This window comes from Anarrhichthys ocellatus, unplaced genomic scaffold (assembly GCF_004355925.1).
Source record: "Anarrhichthys ocellatus isolate YVR2014 unplaced genomic scaffold, GSC_Weel_1.0 scaffold153, whole genome shotgun sequence".
Taxonomy (NCBI): domain Eukaryota; kingdom Metazoa; phylum Chordata; class Actinopteri; order Perciformes; family Anarhichadidae; genus Anarrhichthys; species Anarrhichthys ocellatus.
Genome location: NW_022280183.1, coordinates 188,386 through 205,597, shown reverse-complemented (window position 1 = coordinate 205,597; position 17,212 = coordinate 188,386). Strand labels below are relative to the sequence as shown.

Genomic DNA, 17,212 nt, shown 5'->3' with positions numbered 1-17,212 from the left:
TACAGCTGAGGAGACAGGGACAGATGTTACAGCTGAGGAGACAAGCAGACAGATGTTACAGCTGAGGAGACAAGGACAGATGTTACAGCTGAGGAGACAGAGACAGTCTTTCCCTTACAAGTCAAGCTGGAGATAATAGAAGGACTCACTTTCATACCCACAACCGCTTTTTCCTCACAAGATGAGACGTAATTTCAAATAATATATTTACTCGTTTTTGTAGATATATTAAAACTGCTTTTTTCAGCTTTGGCCAACAGGTGGTACTCTAGGTCTTTTCTTAGAAACAAGCGTATAGTGGTGTCCTCTAAGCCTCCATTTATTATCACATATTCTCTGTCAACAGTCAAGCTTGTCAGAGTGATTAAAAACAACCTGAAGACTTCAAATAAAGGTACTCAACTGCTACAGGATCACAATATTATTGCAGTTTTTAGGAGGAATACAAATCTACGAGATTACCTGGTTAAACCTGGTAAAACTAACCCTAAAACCAAGGGCTGCGTAATCAATATAACAGATACTATTTTTCCAACACAAACCTGGAGCCCCAAATCCAAAAACTGTAACTATTTCAGACCACATTGTAATGTGGGTGAAACCGGCTACACGATATTAGTTTGATTCAATCAACACAGATTTCATATTCAGAAAAGAAGAAATACACATACTCCATTAGCACAACAGTTATACCGACCAATCCAAGAAGGAACATACCCCAAAGGCTAAGAGCTGAGAGCATCTGGATATCAAAGTGAGGCACCACATATCCTAAGGGTCTCAATGAGAGATGGAGCGGCATAGTGTGAAGCAGTGGTTGACAGTGGAGGAGTTCTGTCGCTGGTTCCCAGCACCAGAATTCAATCACCTCAATCACCTAACCCTAACCCGAACCCTGAGGCTACATCCACACTAAAACCAAAACGATCCAGACTAAAACGCCTGAACACAAATATTACGTGAGTATTCCCGTACACTGGGTATGCGGGTGGGTGCTGCTGGTGTAAATAGGAAGTAGATTGGTTGCTTAGTTAATAAAGTAATGATAAAGTAGTCTTTAAGAATGAAAGGTCGTGTTTGATACTTAAGATATTACCCTAAAATCTTCCTCTATAAATTTAAACAGACACATTTCCTGGAAAGTTTTAGAAGTTTTATTTTTCAGACTTAGTTTCAGCGCTGCAGGTCTTGCTCTATCTCTCACACACACACATCAAATTTACTTTAAAATGAACACTTACACATAATGGTTTGCTAGATTATGGATCCATAAATGTGGTCAACACACGCCTCTCACTCGTTTCCTGAGCTTCGTTGTTGTCTGTTCTCACTCTGCTAGTGATAACTCTCCGTTTTGTGTCTCTCCTCCTCAAAGCCGCTAATGTGACTTCAGACGTTCGCTCCGTAGGGCTGATAACGCTGCTCGTTAATCGCTCCAATAACAGCTGCTTCCTCTGTAATAATGCAGACTTTAACTGAACAACAGCTGCTAGTGAAGACAACATGGTCGGCCCTGCCTGTAATCAGTCGTCCATGTTGAATTAACCTGGTAGTCGATCGGTAATCGAGGCTGTTGTTTGGGATTTTCCGGGAAAGGGTCACGTGATATGGGCGTAACCAATCAGGGAAGGACACGTCGCGACTGCTAAGAACCAATCAAGTAGCGAACACGTGATTGTTTCCAAACTTATGCGTTTTCACCGTCCACACGACAAAACAACTCTGGAGTTTTCGAACTTATCCGTCCTCGGGAGCGTTTCCAAACGTATCCATTTTCGGTCCTCGAAAACTCCGGCGTAAAGTGGACGCTCAGTTTAAACGTAGTGAAACATGCGTTTACAAGGAAACGTAGAAGTGTGGACATGCATTAGTTGGCTCCCAAAATTAGAAACTAAAAACAAGTACATGATATGGATAAAATCAACCAGGATCGCAAAGTGCTCATTGTTTGATTTCTGTTTCCTTTAGAATAACAACACCGTACACTTCAGTATGCTCACACATTCATGCCAATGAAACACACTATATTTGTAGTTACTTATATGTAGTTTTATAAACTTTGTTTAGGAACAGGGCCACGCCCAGAACACAGCTCATTTCCTCTGCACAGAGTATTTAAGCACAACGAACCCGTTCACTTCCTCTTCGACTCTTGTCTTCACATCCCTCCCCCCCAACCCCGTTCTGGTCCTCCTATATTTCTCTCTCTCTCTCTCTCTCTCTCTCTCTCCTCTCTCTCTCTTTCGCAGGATTACAGGAACAACAGGGGACTCTGCACTGCCAGAGCTCCTGAAGAGACAAGCCCCACTCTACTGTCTCCGTTTCCGCCAGCCACCGGACATCAACGGTCCCCCTTCGATCGCCTAAACTCCTTCCTACAAACCCTCCTCTTCTTCTTCCTTACATCCCTACATCCCTTCATCCCTCTACCCCTACCCCTACCCTACATCCCTTCATCTCTTCATCCCTACCCCACATCCCATCATCCCTCTACCCTACTCCCCTTCATCCCTCTACCCTATATCTATTCATCCCTCGACCCCTTCCGCTTCTTGAATCTAACAATCATTCCACTATGCAATAAACCTCTCTAAACTCATACTGTCATTGGTGTGGTCCTTGTTAGTGAATTAGATGTATACTTCATCAAAATAAATGGATTTAATTATTCGCAATCCATTGTGTCCATAACCATATGTGTCATGGTGGAGAAGCCAGATTATGACAGTATATAAATGGACTGTACTTGTTCAGAGCTTTTTCAGTCTCTGGACCGCTCAAAGTGCTTTTACACTACAAGTCATTCAGCCATTCACACTGATGGCCACCATGCCAGGTACACCTGCTCATTAGGACTATTCACACACATTCACACACCGCAGGCACAGTTTATGAGAGCAATTTGGGGTTGAGTGTCTTGCCCAAGGACACATTGACGTGGACTAGTGGAGCTGGGGATCGAACCGCCGATCCTCTGATTGAAGGATGACCCGCTGTAACACTGAGCCCTGTATAGATAACCTTTAGTTCAGAAACATACAAAATGAATTAAATTATGAATGTGAGTTGGAGCACGACATTGGAGTAAATCGAACTGTAAAAGGTCATGCCTTAAGAAACAAGCGAGATGTGGGAGGCTGGGTTTTAAGACGGTTGCGATGTGGTCGGTGCCTGCAGCAGTTGTGTAACCCTGTGCCCGTATCCTCTGCTGAGCTGCAAGAACAGGAAGAGGAAGACCAGCTTGTGGTTAAAAAATCGGAAATCAACAATGTTAGAGAAATGCCACTTGCTGCTGGCTGTGCTTATTCTGCAAATATATATGCATGAGCAGTTTACCAAGTAAATGAATGAATGTGAAACGGTGCGGTGGCAGTCTGTGGTGATGGGCAAGGGTTCTACCTCTCTCTAACCCTAGCCCAGCTAAATATGAAAGTAAACACACCCCAACTCTTTCTTAATACCGTTTGTATGAAGATAAAAAATAAAAACATCAGAACAGCTTCATTGAAAAATGACTGCATGATGAAGGACTGGTGTTCCTTTCTCTTTCTAGTCGCATATTTCTGCTGACCACCGAGTACGTTGTACAATAACCGTCACACCCTGCCCCCGACAAGCTGTGTGTGTGGGAGTATGAAATGTCAAGCATGAGGCATTGTGAGGGCAGGATTTCCTTTATATTCTAGGATGTGTTGAGTAGGACGACGCTCTCTGGCAGCAGACGGCCTGATGCCATCATGTCAGCGGGTAAGTTCCAACAACTCTGCCAACCTCATCTTTTATTTAATTCAATTCCACCTGCTGATGTTTTACTACAGATATAATTCAGTTGATCACAGATCATTTATATAATGCTGCTGTATGTGTCGTCGGGTTAATGGAAAATGTGTGAAAATCTGGTTTTATAGGGATTTTATTTAAAATAGTTATTCTGTATTTCCTTTTTCCTTTTTTTAATGTTCTGTTCTTAAATTTATGATGAAGAATTAATGATTGAGTTTGTGGTGCACCATCTCTACAAATCCTCTTTCTGCCAGTTTCAATTCACAGGATGTCTCATCATCAAACACACAAGAAAGACGTTTGAAATTGCTTATCAGAAAGTGACTCACTATTATAAATACATGCAGGTAATTATTTGAGCTTTGCTTTGCTTATTTGAAGATTCGAAAACTTCCATTTGAAGAAGAAACAATAAGCATATTTTAAGATCTTACTGTAGACTTGGAGGAAGACACAGACAGCAGTGTAGATTTCATTTGATGATCATTTGATGATCATTTGATGATATGCAGAGTTCTACTAGAGTTCTAGAGTGATATTTATTGACATTCAGTTTTTTCCAGATATCTAATGATTTGAGTGAATGAACCTTGTTTGTGTTTGTTACATCTCTGCAGCTCACATTTGTTTAACCATAAACAAAATTAGCCAACTGACAAATGACTGAACTGACTAAAACCTTTTTAACACCACCATTAAAAAAAAATGAACCCAAACCCTTATTCCATACCAATCATTCAACCAAATACAGCCCTAACCCACATGCGGACGGGTGGATTTTAAGAGGCTAACATTGTCTAAAGATAAAAATAATAATTTGGGTAGGTAACAGATTTAAATATCTTCTGCAGTAGGAGATGTTTTGCAGTTCTGCACTGATGGGAACATATGAAAGTGTAAGAATTACTCTGATCTACCCTTCCTTCCTTCCTTTGTAAGAGTTCCTTACCAGTGATCTGTGCCCTTTCGACCTGGAATACGCCCGACAGCCATGGCATTATCTGGATTCCGAGCCTTCATCCTCCTCTTCATATCTCTCTCATCACTGCTTTATTACAGCAACTTGAATGAGAAACTCACTCTGCAGAAATGTCACACAGCTGTTCCTCGGAGAAACCTCAGCATCCTGCTGTGGCACTGGCCATTTGGCCGCTCCTACAGGCTCGATGGAGACAAATGCCTCGAGATGTACAACATCAGTGGCTGTTCCCTCACTGATAACACATCTGCCTTCTCCACTGCTGATGTGGTTGTCTTCCACCACCAGGAACTGGGAGAAGGTCAGTCTTCTGTCCTGCACCAAGATCGCCCTGCTTCTCAGCACTGGGTGTGGTTGTCCATGGAGCCTCCTGTCAACAACGCAAACCTGGCGCAGCTCAACGGCCTCTTCAATTTGACGATGAGCTACAGACGTGATGCAGACATATCCGTCCCTTATGGAGAGACCGTGTTAGGAGGTGATGAGCTAGGTTTCAAGGCTGCTTCAAATCGCTCCTGCCTCGTCGGCTGGGTGGTCAGCAAATACCGGCCTCACCAAGCTCGGGCTGGTGTTTATCAGAGTCTAAAGAAGTACATCCCAATAGAGGTGTACGGCAAGTGGAACAAGAAACCTCTGTCAAAGAAGAAGCTGTTGCCCACAATTGCAAATTGTATTTTTTACCTGTCCTTTGAGAACTCTGAGGCAAAGGACTACATCAGTGAAAAGCTCTGGAGGAATGCTTTCCAAGCAGGGGCTGTGCCGGTAGTTATTGGCCCCAGCAGGGCGACCTACGAGGCCCTGGCCCCCCCCAGGTTCCTTCATCCATGTGGACGATTTCAAGAGCACAGCAGATCTGGCTTCTTATCTGAAGCATGTAGCTCGAGACAGGCAGGCCTATGAGAGCTACTTCCAGTGGCATCACACTCACAGAATAAGAACCTACACTGACTGGAGAGAACGTCTGTGTCAGATCTGCGTTAAATACCCCAGTTTACCAGCCAACCGAGTCTACCAGGACCTGGAGAGCTGGGTAAACAGCTGATCTCTTCATGCTTTCACATCACTCAGGTGTTTTGATTCGGACTGCTGATCCCACCGTTACCACATGCAAGTGTGAAATACCATACAGAGACAATGTGACGGAACATTACACGTGTCTCAGTGAGGAACTGCTCACCACCGAAACAAATATGAAGAAGTTGGTTGTGTTGGCTGTGCACTGTTTTAAATAGCAGAAGTGGAAACTTGTATGTAACCATAAATACGTACAGTATATTCCATTTGTTAAAACCACAGAGTTCAGCGTCTCTTTACAATAACCTTCAGATTAATGTTAACAGTGTTATATTTACCATCTATCACCTGAAATATCTGCTCATCAAATATACTAGAAAGACAGTGTTTTCTTAATTAGATTGTTGTGTGCTTCAAACTAAGAACGTGTTTAATCATCGACTCCACGGTCAGGGTTTGCTTGGGTAAGCAAAGCTAAGTTTAATAAGAGTTAGAGTTAGAGTGAGTAGATAACAAAAAGAAGCTTTTGTGTATTGCATAACATTTTCTACAAAGTGCTTGGATTTATCAAATTATACAAGTAAAATATGACATAACCCCTCGTAAGACTTCAGGAGGTCAGAGAGATCACATGTGGGATCTCAACCATATTTCACAACCAATGGGAAGTCAGTGTGGGCTAGCCTGGAGTAATGTTATCTTTCTGGTTTAGCTGATGATTTATTGCTTTGTCTAGTGGGCGAAAGGATATTTATACTTTAAATATATATCATTAAACTAAATGCAGTTTAATGTTTTACTAATTAGCAATTAGCAATATGTTCATATATAGAACAACAGTATAATTGAGGACGGAATATGTACAGTAGTTTCAGGTTAAGCTAGAGTTTATATTTAACATAATGTAATGATTTGTAATATTTGGAAATAGCCTCTATGATTTAGCCTTCCTACAGTAAATGTGCACCTTTAACTTCTTTCTGATACTCTGGAGTTTGTTAAGGTAAGCTGAGAGTGGAGCAACACTCCAACGATTCTCATAACGCTGGAAATGATCAATTTATCTGTAGAATTCTTTCTTGTGCCAAAGTAAATGGTTGAACTTTACCGAACAGTTCTGTGGATTAAGATGTTAAGATGAGGTGAATCATTACAGCATCAAGCTTCATTCACTGGAAATCTTCAACAACTTTGCCCATAAAAAACAAAATCAATCCTTGAATGTAGCTCGACTAGAAGTGAAGAAGTGATGGTTGCATGATGGTGAGCTTCTCCCCATTAGACACACATGCTCGCTGTATCAGTAAAATCTCACTAAAAGCAATTAAAAAGCAGGTTTACTCAAATTGTCTTATGTCAAATTAAATGTGATATCTTCTGGCTTCATTGTTTTTTAACAGTCAGATTTTTGAGTTGAGTATATTTGCTTTAGCTCACAGTATCTCACACTATTATATTGTTTAGCTTATGTATAACTATTGGTATCACTTGCTATTGTGACAATTACAACAGATTATAGTTATTTCTTAAAAACATATTTATGTCAATACACTTTGATTGTGATCGAAGAAGGCAAGGTATTTGTATAAATGACTAAATGTATGGGGTTCTCTCTCAAGTGTCTTGGTCATGATACAGTTGACTATTAACACGCCTGCACTTCTGCAGGTTTGGCCTTAAGGACTTGTTGTTTTGAAAACAGTTCCAGATTAATATTAAAGCAGCTTCAAAGAACCACGTCCCGACTCTAGAGACACATTTAAGATCGCTGCTCCATGAATGCACAACATCAAAGATAAATGTTGCCAGTTAGCTTAAAGCTAATGTACAGTTGTCAACAGTCAGTCAGGGACATGGCTACCATTGAGGACACCTGAGTCCATGTCCTCTGTGTCTGGAATGTAATTGTTGTATCAACATTCATTCAATCAATTCAAGTTATTTTGTAGAGCCCCAAATCATGAATCTGCCTCCGAGGGCTTAAGAATCTGTATACATAGAGAAACTAAATTATATCATAACTGATTTCTGAGGTGTTGTGGGCCGAGTAGAATAACATCAGTTTTGTCTGAGTTTAACATCAGTAAGTTGCAGGTCATCCAGGTTTTTATGTCCTTAAGACATGTTTGACATTTAGTGAGCAGGTTGGTTTCATCTGGTTTGATTGATAGATATAATTGAGTATCATCTGCATAACAATGAAAGTTTATGGAGTGTTTTCTGATAATATTGCCTAAAGGAAGCATAAGGTGAATAAAATGGTCCAAGCACAGAACCTTGTGGAACTCCATGACTAACGTTGGTCTTTATCGAGGTTTCATCGTTTATACAAACTGAGATCGATCTGATAAATAGGACTTAAACCAGTTTAGTGCCAATATAATGTTCTAGTCTCTGCAACAGGATGTAATGGTCTATAGTGTCGAATGCAGCACTAAGGTCTACTACAACTCCTTATTATTATTATCAGGCTGCTCTAATAAGTCTCTTAAATCTCTCCAGCTGTTTACTAACAAGAACTAAGTAAAGAGATCATATTACTGCTGTATTAGCTTCTCTGCACTGGCTCCCTGTAACATCTAGAACAGAGGTTGTCAACAGCGACCGTGCGAGTCGCCCGCAACGCATGTTCTAAAAATAGCACGAGGTCCCCATGGAGCTCCGTCTACAAATTGTAGTTTCTGTTCTTTTTGAATCAAAAACGCTTGCATTCATGTAGATTTTAAAAGGAAGAAGCCGCCGCACCGCACTAGGTTTTCAGGTTCCGAATGGCGCTTCCCGTTGGCACCAGACGCACCGCCCCCGCCGCGAGCGCACCCCGTCGTCAGGTCCGTCAGTCCTCGGAACAGGCCGCGGGGCAACAACTCGTAGGTGGCGGGGGTAGAGGCGAGGCAATGCAGTACGATCGAAAAGGCCCAGACTAGAGGTTTGAACGCAGGCGACCAAAGACGCTCGCGTGCCTCGGAGGGTTGGATCCCCCCTCGGCTATAGAAAAGACGTTTTACTAGTTTCTTCGTGGAGAAAAAGGTACCCAAAAGAAAGCTGTTGTCGGTGACTACAGACTACAGGCCGGCATGCAGGCTTCATTGCGCAATGCAAAGTTGACCCAGATTTCCCAAAATGTGGTGATTAGTACTAATGTAACAGGATTCATTTAAACATGTGAAAGAGTTGATTTTTTTATCTTACATAACTGATCATTTGTATAAACATGGGACAGAGTTCATGATTTGTTCAAAAATGTTACGAAGGTAGTGGTTAGTACAAACGAGTCATGATGTGAAGATATGACAGTTAATGATTTCCTAAAATTTTTTAGAAGTGATAATTTTTACAAAAATATAACAGGTGCGATTTTGAACAAAATACACAATCATTGTTAATTATTGTGAGGAATAATTAACATTGACATGTGATCAGTCTCTTCACATATATTATTATTATTAAAAGGTGATCTGTGCAACTTTGTTATTCATGAAGTTTGTATCAAACAAGTAGCCCTTCCTACTGCTCAATACCCTTGAAGTAGCTCTCAGTTTCAAAAAGGTTGGTGACCCCTGGTCTAGACTCTCCTTTCCCGGGGTTGCCCGGGTAAGAGTGATTGTGAGTTGCTGACAGGAAGTCTCTGACTGTGCTGAAGCACCAAACAGCAGTGGAGTCCGCTGCCTTCTTGGAGTCTCTGGGTGGCGGCGTAGAAAGGATACCATCCAGGGACTCTATAGTCCTACTGAGAGACTTCAACGGTCACGCAGGCAATGGTGGAGATGCCTTGAGGGGGGTGATTTAGTAACAGCCTGCCTGATCTGAACCTGTGTGCTGTGTGCATCTGGGTATATGATCGCCACCATCATGGTTTATGGTCACTGCCATCATGGTTTATGTCGTCGCCATCATGGTTTATGATCGCTGCCATCATGGTTTATGTCGTCGCCATCATGGTTTATGATCGCCGCCGTCATGGTTTATGTCGTCGCCATCATGGTTTATGATTGCCGCCGTCATGGTTTATGTCGTCGTCATCATGGTTTATGTCGTCGCCATCATGGTTTATGTCGTCGTCATCATGGTTTATGTCGTCGCCATCATGGTTTATGATTGCCGCCATCATGGTTTATGTCGTCGCCATCATGGTTTATGATTGCCGCCATCATGGTTTATGTCGTCGTCATCATGGTTTATGTCGTCGTCATCATGGTTTATGTCGTCGCCATCATGGTTTATGTCTTTGCCATCATGGTTTATGATTGCCGCCATCATGGTTTATGTCGTCGTCATCATGGTTTATGTCGTCGCCATCATGGTTTATGATTGCCGTCATCATGGTTTATGTCGTCGCCATCATGGTTTATGGTCATCGCCATGATGGTTTATGGTCGCTGCCATCATGGTTTATGGTCGTCGCCATGCATATTTATTGTGGATGGTGGACCGGCAAAAAGAGGTGTAGAATGAAAACAGTGTGGAGTTTATATGTTAAGGGTATTGACAAATGGATTCCAGATTATGTCACAGTCAGCTGTTTGTTCTTTTTTATATTTTACATATTATGATGCTGTAATGTTTGCATGAGATTGTGAGATGTCTCTATGTTATATTTTGTTTTGTAACGACTTGCCTCCTGTTGCTGCCTTTTTGCCCAGGTCGTCTTTGTAAATGAGAACTGGTTCTCAATGAACTTATCTGGTTAAATGAAGGTCAAATATAAATATATAAATAAAATGAGGATTGTTTTCTTGCCGATGATTAGGTCACTGGTGCCTGTCGCTGCGTCAACTTGAAAACCTGCTGGTGAAGTAAGCTGTCAAGCTGAAGAAGGAGCCCTTTTGGGCTTGGTCGGGGGTCCCGAAGCAGCAGACCAGTACCGGGGAGCCAGAAGGACTGTGGCTACGCAAGTCGCAATATCTTGCGTCTCTTTGTAATTTATCTTGGGCCACCTTGTTTTTTTGCAACCAGAAGTGACACGAACGGGTGGAGCTAAGTACAACCAAATGCTGAACAAGACATATTTAGGCGACCAAAATCTTACAATTAACTTTCATGAACTGAAAACTCACCGTGAAAGGGTTACAGTTGTAAGATGAAAACCAGGATAACTCCCAGAACGGACAACCCCGTGGTAGTGTCAATCACTGAGTAGCCCCGCCCTAAAGCATCCCCTGCTTTATGGTCTATTTGACTCTACATGGACCATCATTTACTAAATGAACATCATGCTGTTAGATCTTCCTAGGCCAAATCAATTTAAGTGAGATAATACAATAATATTAGATACAAATATAAGAGAAACAGATCAATAAGCTTTAGACCTAAAGATCTAAATTAAATTTCAATGAAAACTAATATAAAATGTATTCACAAGCTTCCTTGGTGCTTCTCAAACACTCAACTGATGAAGGTGCATAAATCTTTCATGAGTCACTGATTCTACCTGGTCACATGCAATCCTTTTCATTTGTTTGTGGTTTATTGTTATTCAACTTCAAGTGAATTCAATCTTTTTTGGATATCCCAAAATCACAATTTTGCCTCAGAGGGCTTTACAATCTCTATACATGTGACATCCTCTGTCCCAGGACCCTCACATCAGAACAGGAACAACTCCCCCCAAAAAAACCTTTAACGGAGAGAAAAGGGGAAGAGACCTCAGAGAGCAACAGAGGAGGATCCTCTCTCAGGATGAAGTGTGATAGATAACAGAGTTACAACACATTCAATGCATACAATGTAAATGATTCATATAATGAGTAGTGAGCATAAACATGATGGAGAAATTACAACTACTAATAATAACAGCAGAAGTTAAATTCTTGTTTCTGTTGTTCATTGTACTCTTCATCATGTTCTTTATTTATTCCATTTATTTTAATTTTATCATTTATTCATTTATTTTCTGTTTAGAAGTTTAGTTATGTAGTGAGTCCGATAAACATTTCATTCATAAAGAACTTGATCATCTGAGATAAACATTTCATTCATAAAGAACTTGATCATCTGAGATTAACATTTCATTTATTGATGTCAAATTTGTAAGTTTTCCCTATTTTTCCAAAAATGTGTGGCAACCTAAAATTAAACTTATGATAAAATGATATTAGTTAAACTAATGGTGTCGTATCACTAAAGCTGTACTATCATTATTTGTATACTAATTTTATCATTCACAATTGAGTTTTTAATAATTGTTACATATTTTGTTTAATTTAATTCATATTTATTAAAACTTCCTCAACCAATCGCATAACAATTAGTATTATTATCATTTCTGTTATTAGTATTATTACTATCACAACTAGTATTTTATGAATACTAATAATACTATCATTATTATTACTTTTGTAATAATAATAATTAATACAACTATTGTCATTATATTTACTATTATTGTCATTATTACTATTTTTTGTATGATTATAATTATTGTTATTCAACGGAGTAATTATCATTCATCAGTGTTTCTTCTTGTCATTTTTCATCATTGTGTTGAAACAATCAAACAAACATCAAAGGTCAGTCAGATATTATTACATCTTTATGATCTGTAAGCCTGATATGCAAATAATCGTTCCAGAAGTCTGCATGAGCTGCACGTCTACAGTCACCGACTGACAGAGAGGATCAGAGAAGAGACGAGGATGGACAAACTTCTTCTGAGCATCGTCGTCGTGTCAGGCAAGACTCTCATATCTATAATATTGTTTAATAATTTGTCCCTGTCACATTCTTCTTCCCCTTCTTTCTTCATCTTTTTTTGCTTTAATGTGAAATGATCATTTGCATTAGTGAGCAAAGTTATTAATATTAAATGTAATCAATATGCTGTTTGTCAATCCAGGGCTGTGTGCCGTCTCATCACCTGCTGAACGTCGCTACCATTTTGTTTATGAACCGAAGACCACGACTGAAGCACAGCGTCACTGCAGAGAGACATACAGCGACCTGGCCACCATACGGGACATGGAGGACGTGAACACCCTGAACACAATGGTGCATTCAAGCCAAATGGTGGACGACAGCTCTGTGAGTAATATTATATCAGTGACAGGAGGTCTGAAAGTTTTACATTCACACAAAGTCTGCAGATGAACTGTACTGAAGTATGTACTTGTACTTTACTTGAATATTTAAGTTCAATGCTATTTAATACATTTCAGAGGGACATTTATGTGACATATTTACAGATTAAGATTTTACAAACAAAACATGATTTAATGCAACATACTGATAATCTCTGCTTTATATTTACAGCAATAATATCTCATCAAACAAATATCATCCATGTAAAGATATAGAGGAGTAATGATGTCATTGTTTGTACTGCTAGCATTGTTAGCTGTTAGCACCGTTAGCTCAGCCGTCACCACGTTACGAGACGCTTAGTCCATTAAGAACAGCAGGAGTGATTACAGGAAGTAAAAACTGTTTCAATGTTCATATTAGCACCTGGATATTGTTTTAAGACAGACTTGAACAAATTGAAAACCTGTCCTTGAAAATCAGACTGATCGGCAGTATCGAGACTGTAAATGGTAAAAATATCTAAAAGTCTATTTCTTTATATCACAATGAAATATTGCTTTCAGCAAGCCTGGATAGGACTGTACAATGACGTGGACAGCTGGAGGTGGTCACTGTCAAACACAAGTTTCTACAAACCCGGAGAGATGGAGTTCAGACGATGGAGTCCTCGACAACCGGACAACAACTACTACGGTGAAGAATACTGTACATATATGTATACAGATGGGTACTGGAACGACTACCCTTGTGTTCAACGCTTTAAGCCAGTCTGCTTCGATGTCAGAGGTGAGAATATTAAAGCTACTACGAGAAGCAGTCATCTTGTGTTGATTCTATTGGTCCCTGTGAACATAAGTGGTAGTGTTTCAGAGCACCAGAGTCCCTTTAGAAAACCTCTCATTTTACTGAAGCAGGGTCTGACAGTCGGTCCTGATCAGTCCTGGTTCTGGTTCTCCCGTGCCCCCTTCCCTCCCAGCAATACGGTCTGGGTCTGTCCACGGTGGACCGCTCTCTGCTGGAGGATCTGGGTCTGTCCACAGTGGACCGGTCTCTGCTGGAGGATCCGGGTCTGTCCACGGTGGACCGGTCTCTGCTGGAGTCTGAGCTGAAGGAGGTTCTGGTGAACCTGCATGAGTTCATCTGGTTTCACCAGAATCCGACCCGGTGGCTCCGATGACGAGCATTAAGAATAACTCTATAGAAACAGACCATCTTCTCTCTGATGGTCTCTTTACTGATGGAGGTCTGATAGAGGATCAGGACTACACTGTTTCAGAACCAGTTAAAAGTTGCTCATGGTAACTGGAACTAGTCTCGGGCTACATGAATGTCATTTAAAGCAGATGAATGTGAGTCCTGCCTTCATGTCCCTGTGGGAGCAGGCTCATTAAGCAGCTTTGTATAATGTCTGTTGGAGGGAAAATAGCTCTGATGTGTCTTTATGAATGTGGGACTCAATGGACGCCTGCATGTTCATGTTCACACAGCTCTGTGTTGACTTCACCTTCATGCTGAGATTCATCAAGCAACAATACAACTGGTATGCATCCATGTTGTCTGTTATGGTGTCTCTTCACAGCACTTCACTCTGGTCTATTTTCAGGACTGAATGAGACATTTGTCCTCATTAACAACACCATGACGTGGACTGAGGCCCAGAGCTACTGCAGAGAACACCACACAGACCTGGCCAGTGTGAGAAACATGACAGAGAACCAGAAGGTCCTGAATCTGGTACCCTCAGGAGAAGCAGTCTGGATCGGCCTTTTCAGAGATGGATGGAAGTGGTCTGATGGAAGTGACTCCTCGTTTAGAAACTGGAAAACTAAACCTAATGGTGTCTCTAAGACTTGTGCAGCAGCAGATTTTAGTGCCAATGGACAATGGGAGGGCTTGAACTGTGACGTCACGAGAGCGTTCATTTGCTACAGTGGTAAGCTATCATTCACTCAGTGTTTAAATGTGGATTTAGGTTTACTTTATCAGCAAACAGAGTTTAAAAATACAGAAAAATATCAAAAGTAGAGCAAAATAAAATCCATGACAATAAAGTTATGGATAAAAACACATTGAATATGCAGATTAACTGCAGATGATGGAGAGTGATCGCCTCATTGATGCTAGAATGCTAACGCTAACACCATGCTAAGCTAAGCTAAGGTTTTCTTGCACCAGCCATATTTAAAGATTGAGCTGATGGAGAATGACCATACTTTCTGTTTTATCATTCAAAGTGTTAAAAATTCAAGGATGCAGATTATTATCAACCAGAAATGTTGTGACTGATGAAGTTTGTTGGTTTTTAGTTGCTCCTGTTTCAATGCAAGTGATTAAAGTGAGGGTGCAGAACAACAGCGCGTCTCTGGATCTGAATGACGCTGTGGTGATGGAGAACCTCTTGAAGAAGGTACATCTTTCTAACATTAAAAACAGAACAACCAGGTGATACATGTGATTGAGTGGACTACTAAGAACAATGTAAATGAGCTGTGTGCAGTGCACACGTGTATACGTCACTATTGAAGGTAGACTTGTGTCCAAAGAACATGCAAACAACAAAGCTGTTCTAGTGGGAACCAGAGTTCTAAAGCAGAGCTTCCACATGAGGACAGTGTGAGAAAGGATGCAGGATGTAAATGAACAGCGCTTAGTGAAGACTTCTTCTCTCTCAGCGACATTCAGGAAGTAAATGTCTTTGTATCTCAGCTCAAACAGAGGCTGAAGGACCAGGGGCTGAATGACGACATCAAGCTGAGCTGGAAGAAGCAGTCGGATGGAAAAGTCTTCCACAAGGAAGAGAAGAAGACAAAGAAGAAGGAGACGTGTCCAAATAAAGATGAGCTTTAATGGTGTTTGAGTCCACTCTGGTCAGAGGCTTCCTTTATCCTCCTCCTCCTCCTCTTCTTCCTCTTCCTCCTCTCAATGGTAGAAAGTACCAAAGTACCTAAGTACTGACCCTTTGCTGTGAAGTAACGTCTTTACATTTCATGCTACTTTAGACTGTTACTCCACTACATTGATCTGTCAGCTATAGTTTCTACACTCTTAGAAATAAAGGTTCCAAACAGGTTCTTCCTGAAGGGCTGAGGTTCTACCCGGAACCATTTGCTTCTGAAGAACCTTTTCCTTCTTCAAGGGTTTTTGAAAGCAGAGGTGTTAAAAAAAGCCAGAATTGTGCTGCACCACGTCAGCCCCGGTTCTTTATAAACCTCACGAGGAACCCACAGTTAGTTCTAGATGGAACCCGTGGGATACAAAAGGGTTCCTGGTGGAGACACGCAGGTGGGATCTTGTTTGCAACCTTATAAGGTGGAAATGTTCTGCATAGAACCTCCAGAGAAGATTTTGGGTGAAACTGTGACACCATATGAGGGTTCTCTGTGGAACCTTTGGGTGGAAACTTTCACATATGGTTCTGGGTAAATCTCTTTATACTTCATTCTTGGTAGAACCCTCTGAAACGAGCTGAAGAACCCTCCATGGTTCTAGTTAGCACATTTGTTTCTAAGAGTGTAGTTTCTTTGCACACTTGGATATTTAATATAAAGTGTGTGATGAGCTTATTAAATATGATGCTTTGTTTTGTAGAATCTCAACCTGCTGCAGCGTTAAAATGCTACTTACATGTTAATCAGTAATAATGATCCAAAAACATGTTTATGATAGTATAGCTCTCTATCAGAGTTCATTCTGCATCATGAGGAGTGTTTCTCTTGATCATGAAGAACTTTGTTGTGTAATTCTAAAATGTAGGACTTGTTATTTGTAGTGTTGTGTGTTGTCGTGGTGATAATGCTTCTTTTGCTTCAATAAAGCATTTGAATCAGCTTCCTGTTTCACCACAGTTCTTCATGTACTTCAGGTCCGAATAGAGTGTGATGCCTCTAACAGACATAAAGTGTGGGGTCAAAAACAAGCCTCAAGAACAGCTTCAATGCTGCTTTCCTCTTTTGATTTCACTGAAGATATGATTCTATGTTCAAGCAGCACACTGAGTGAAGTCTTTATTACTGAACTGACTTTCCACCTGAACTACAATGAACTGAGCAACATTTCTCTGGTCTCTGCTCCTCATTGTTTTGTTCATCAAGAACAAGAACGCACAAGTTCATTTCTAGAGTAAAAGCAGGTCTACCAAAGAGCAGAGATCAGGGTTCACATCCTCGGTCCTGTCTGTGCTCAGGTTTAGGCAACAAAAGCCCTTTGGTTAAGGGAGGATCTTATTACTGGAACCAAAATCCTACAGAGGGTCTAGACTATAATCTAAAATCCTTCTCCTCACCTACAAAGCCCTGATTGGTCAGACACCATCATATCTTAAGGAGCTTATAGTAGCTCCAAAAGTAGATTTGGAACCAGAACCTTCAGTTATCACGCTGGTTGCATGTCGATGTGTTGTTGAGCAAAACTTAACCCTAA

The 17,212-nt window shown here is 40.9% G+C and overlaps 2 protein-coding genes across 2 annotated transcripts; both read left to right on the top strand.

Annotated features, from left to right (window-relative positions):
* The first annotated feature begins 3,725 nt into the window (after window positions 1-3,725).
* LOC116400171 (alpha-(1,3)-fucosyltransferase 7) lies at window positions 3,726-7,887 on the top strand. The gene is given in 3 exon segments (XM_031877874.1): window positions 3,726-3,747; window positions 4,038-5,575; window positions 5,577-7,887. Coding segments are annotated over 2 exon segments (1,029 nt in total). The 5' UTR covers window positions 3,726-3,747; window positions 4,038-4,774; the 3' UTR covers window positions 5,805-7,887.
* A 4,253-nt stretch (window positions 7,888-12,140) lies between these two features.
* Window positions 12,141-16,915, top strand: LOC116400183 (putative C-type lectin domain family 20 member A). The gene is made up of 6 exons (XM_031877890.1): window positions 12,141-12,445; window positions 12,609-12,793; window positions 13,357-13,579; window positions 14,397-14,726; window positions 15,100-15,200; window positions 15,500-16,915. Exons 1-6 carry the CDS (start codon window positions 12,409-12,411, stop codon window positions 15,638-15,640), a joined length of 1,017 nt encoding a protein of 338 aa, XP_031733750.1. The 5' UTR covers window positions 12,141-12,408; the 3' UTR covers window positions 15,641-16,915.
* Window positions 16,916-17,212: the final 297 nt, after the last annotated feature.

What these genes read in the sequence shown, in the direction of transcription:
- LOC116400183 (XM_031877890.1), top strand. Translation starts at nt 12,409, where the DNA reads ATGGACAAACTTCTTCTGAGCATCGTCGTCGTGTCAG. An exon ending in GAGCATCGTCGTCGTGTCAG is followed by an intron (nt 12,446 to 12,608) that starts GCAAGACTCTCA and finishes TTGTCAATCCAG; the next exon opens with GGCTGTGTGCCGTCTCATCA. An exon ending in AGCGTTCATTTGCTACAGTG is followed by an intron (nt 14,727 to 15,099) that starts GTAAGCTATCAT and finishes GTTGGTTTTTAG; the next exon opens with TTGCTCCTGTTTCAATGCAA.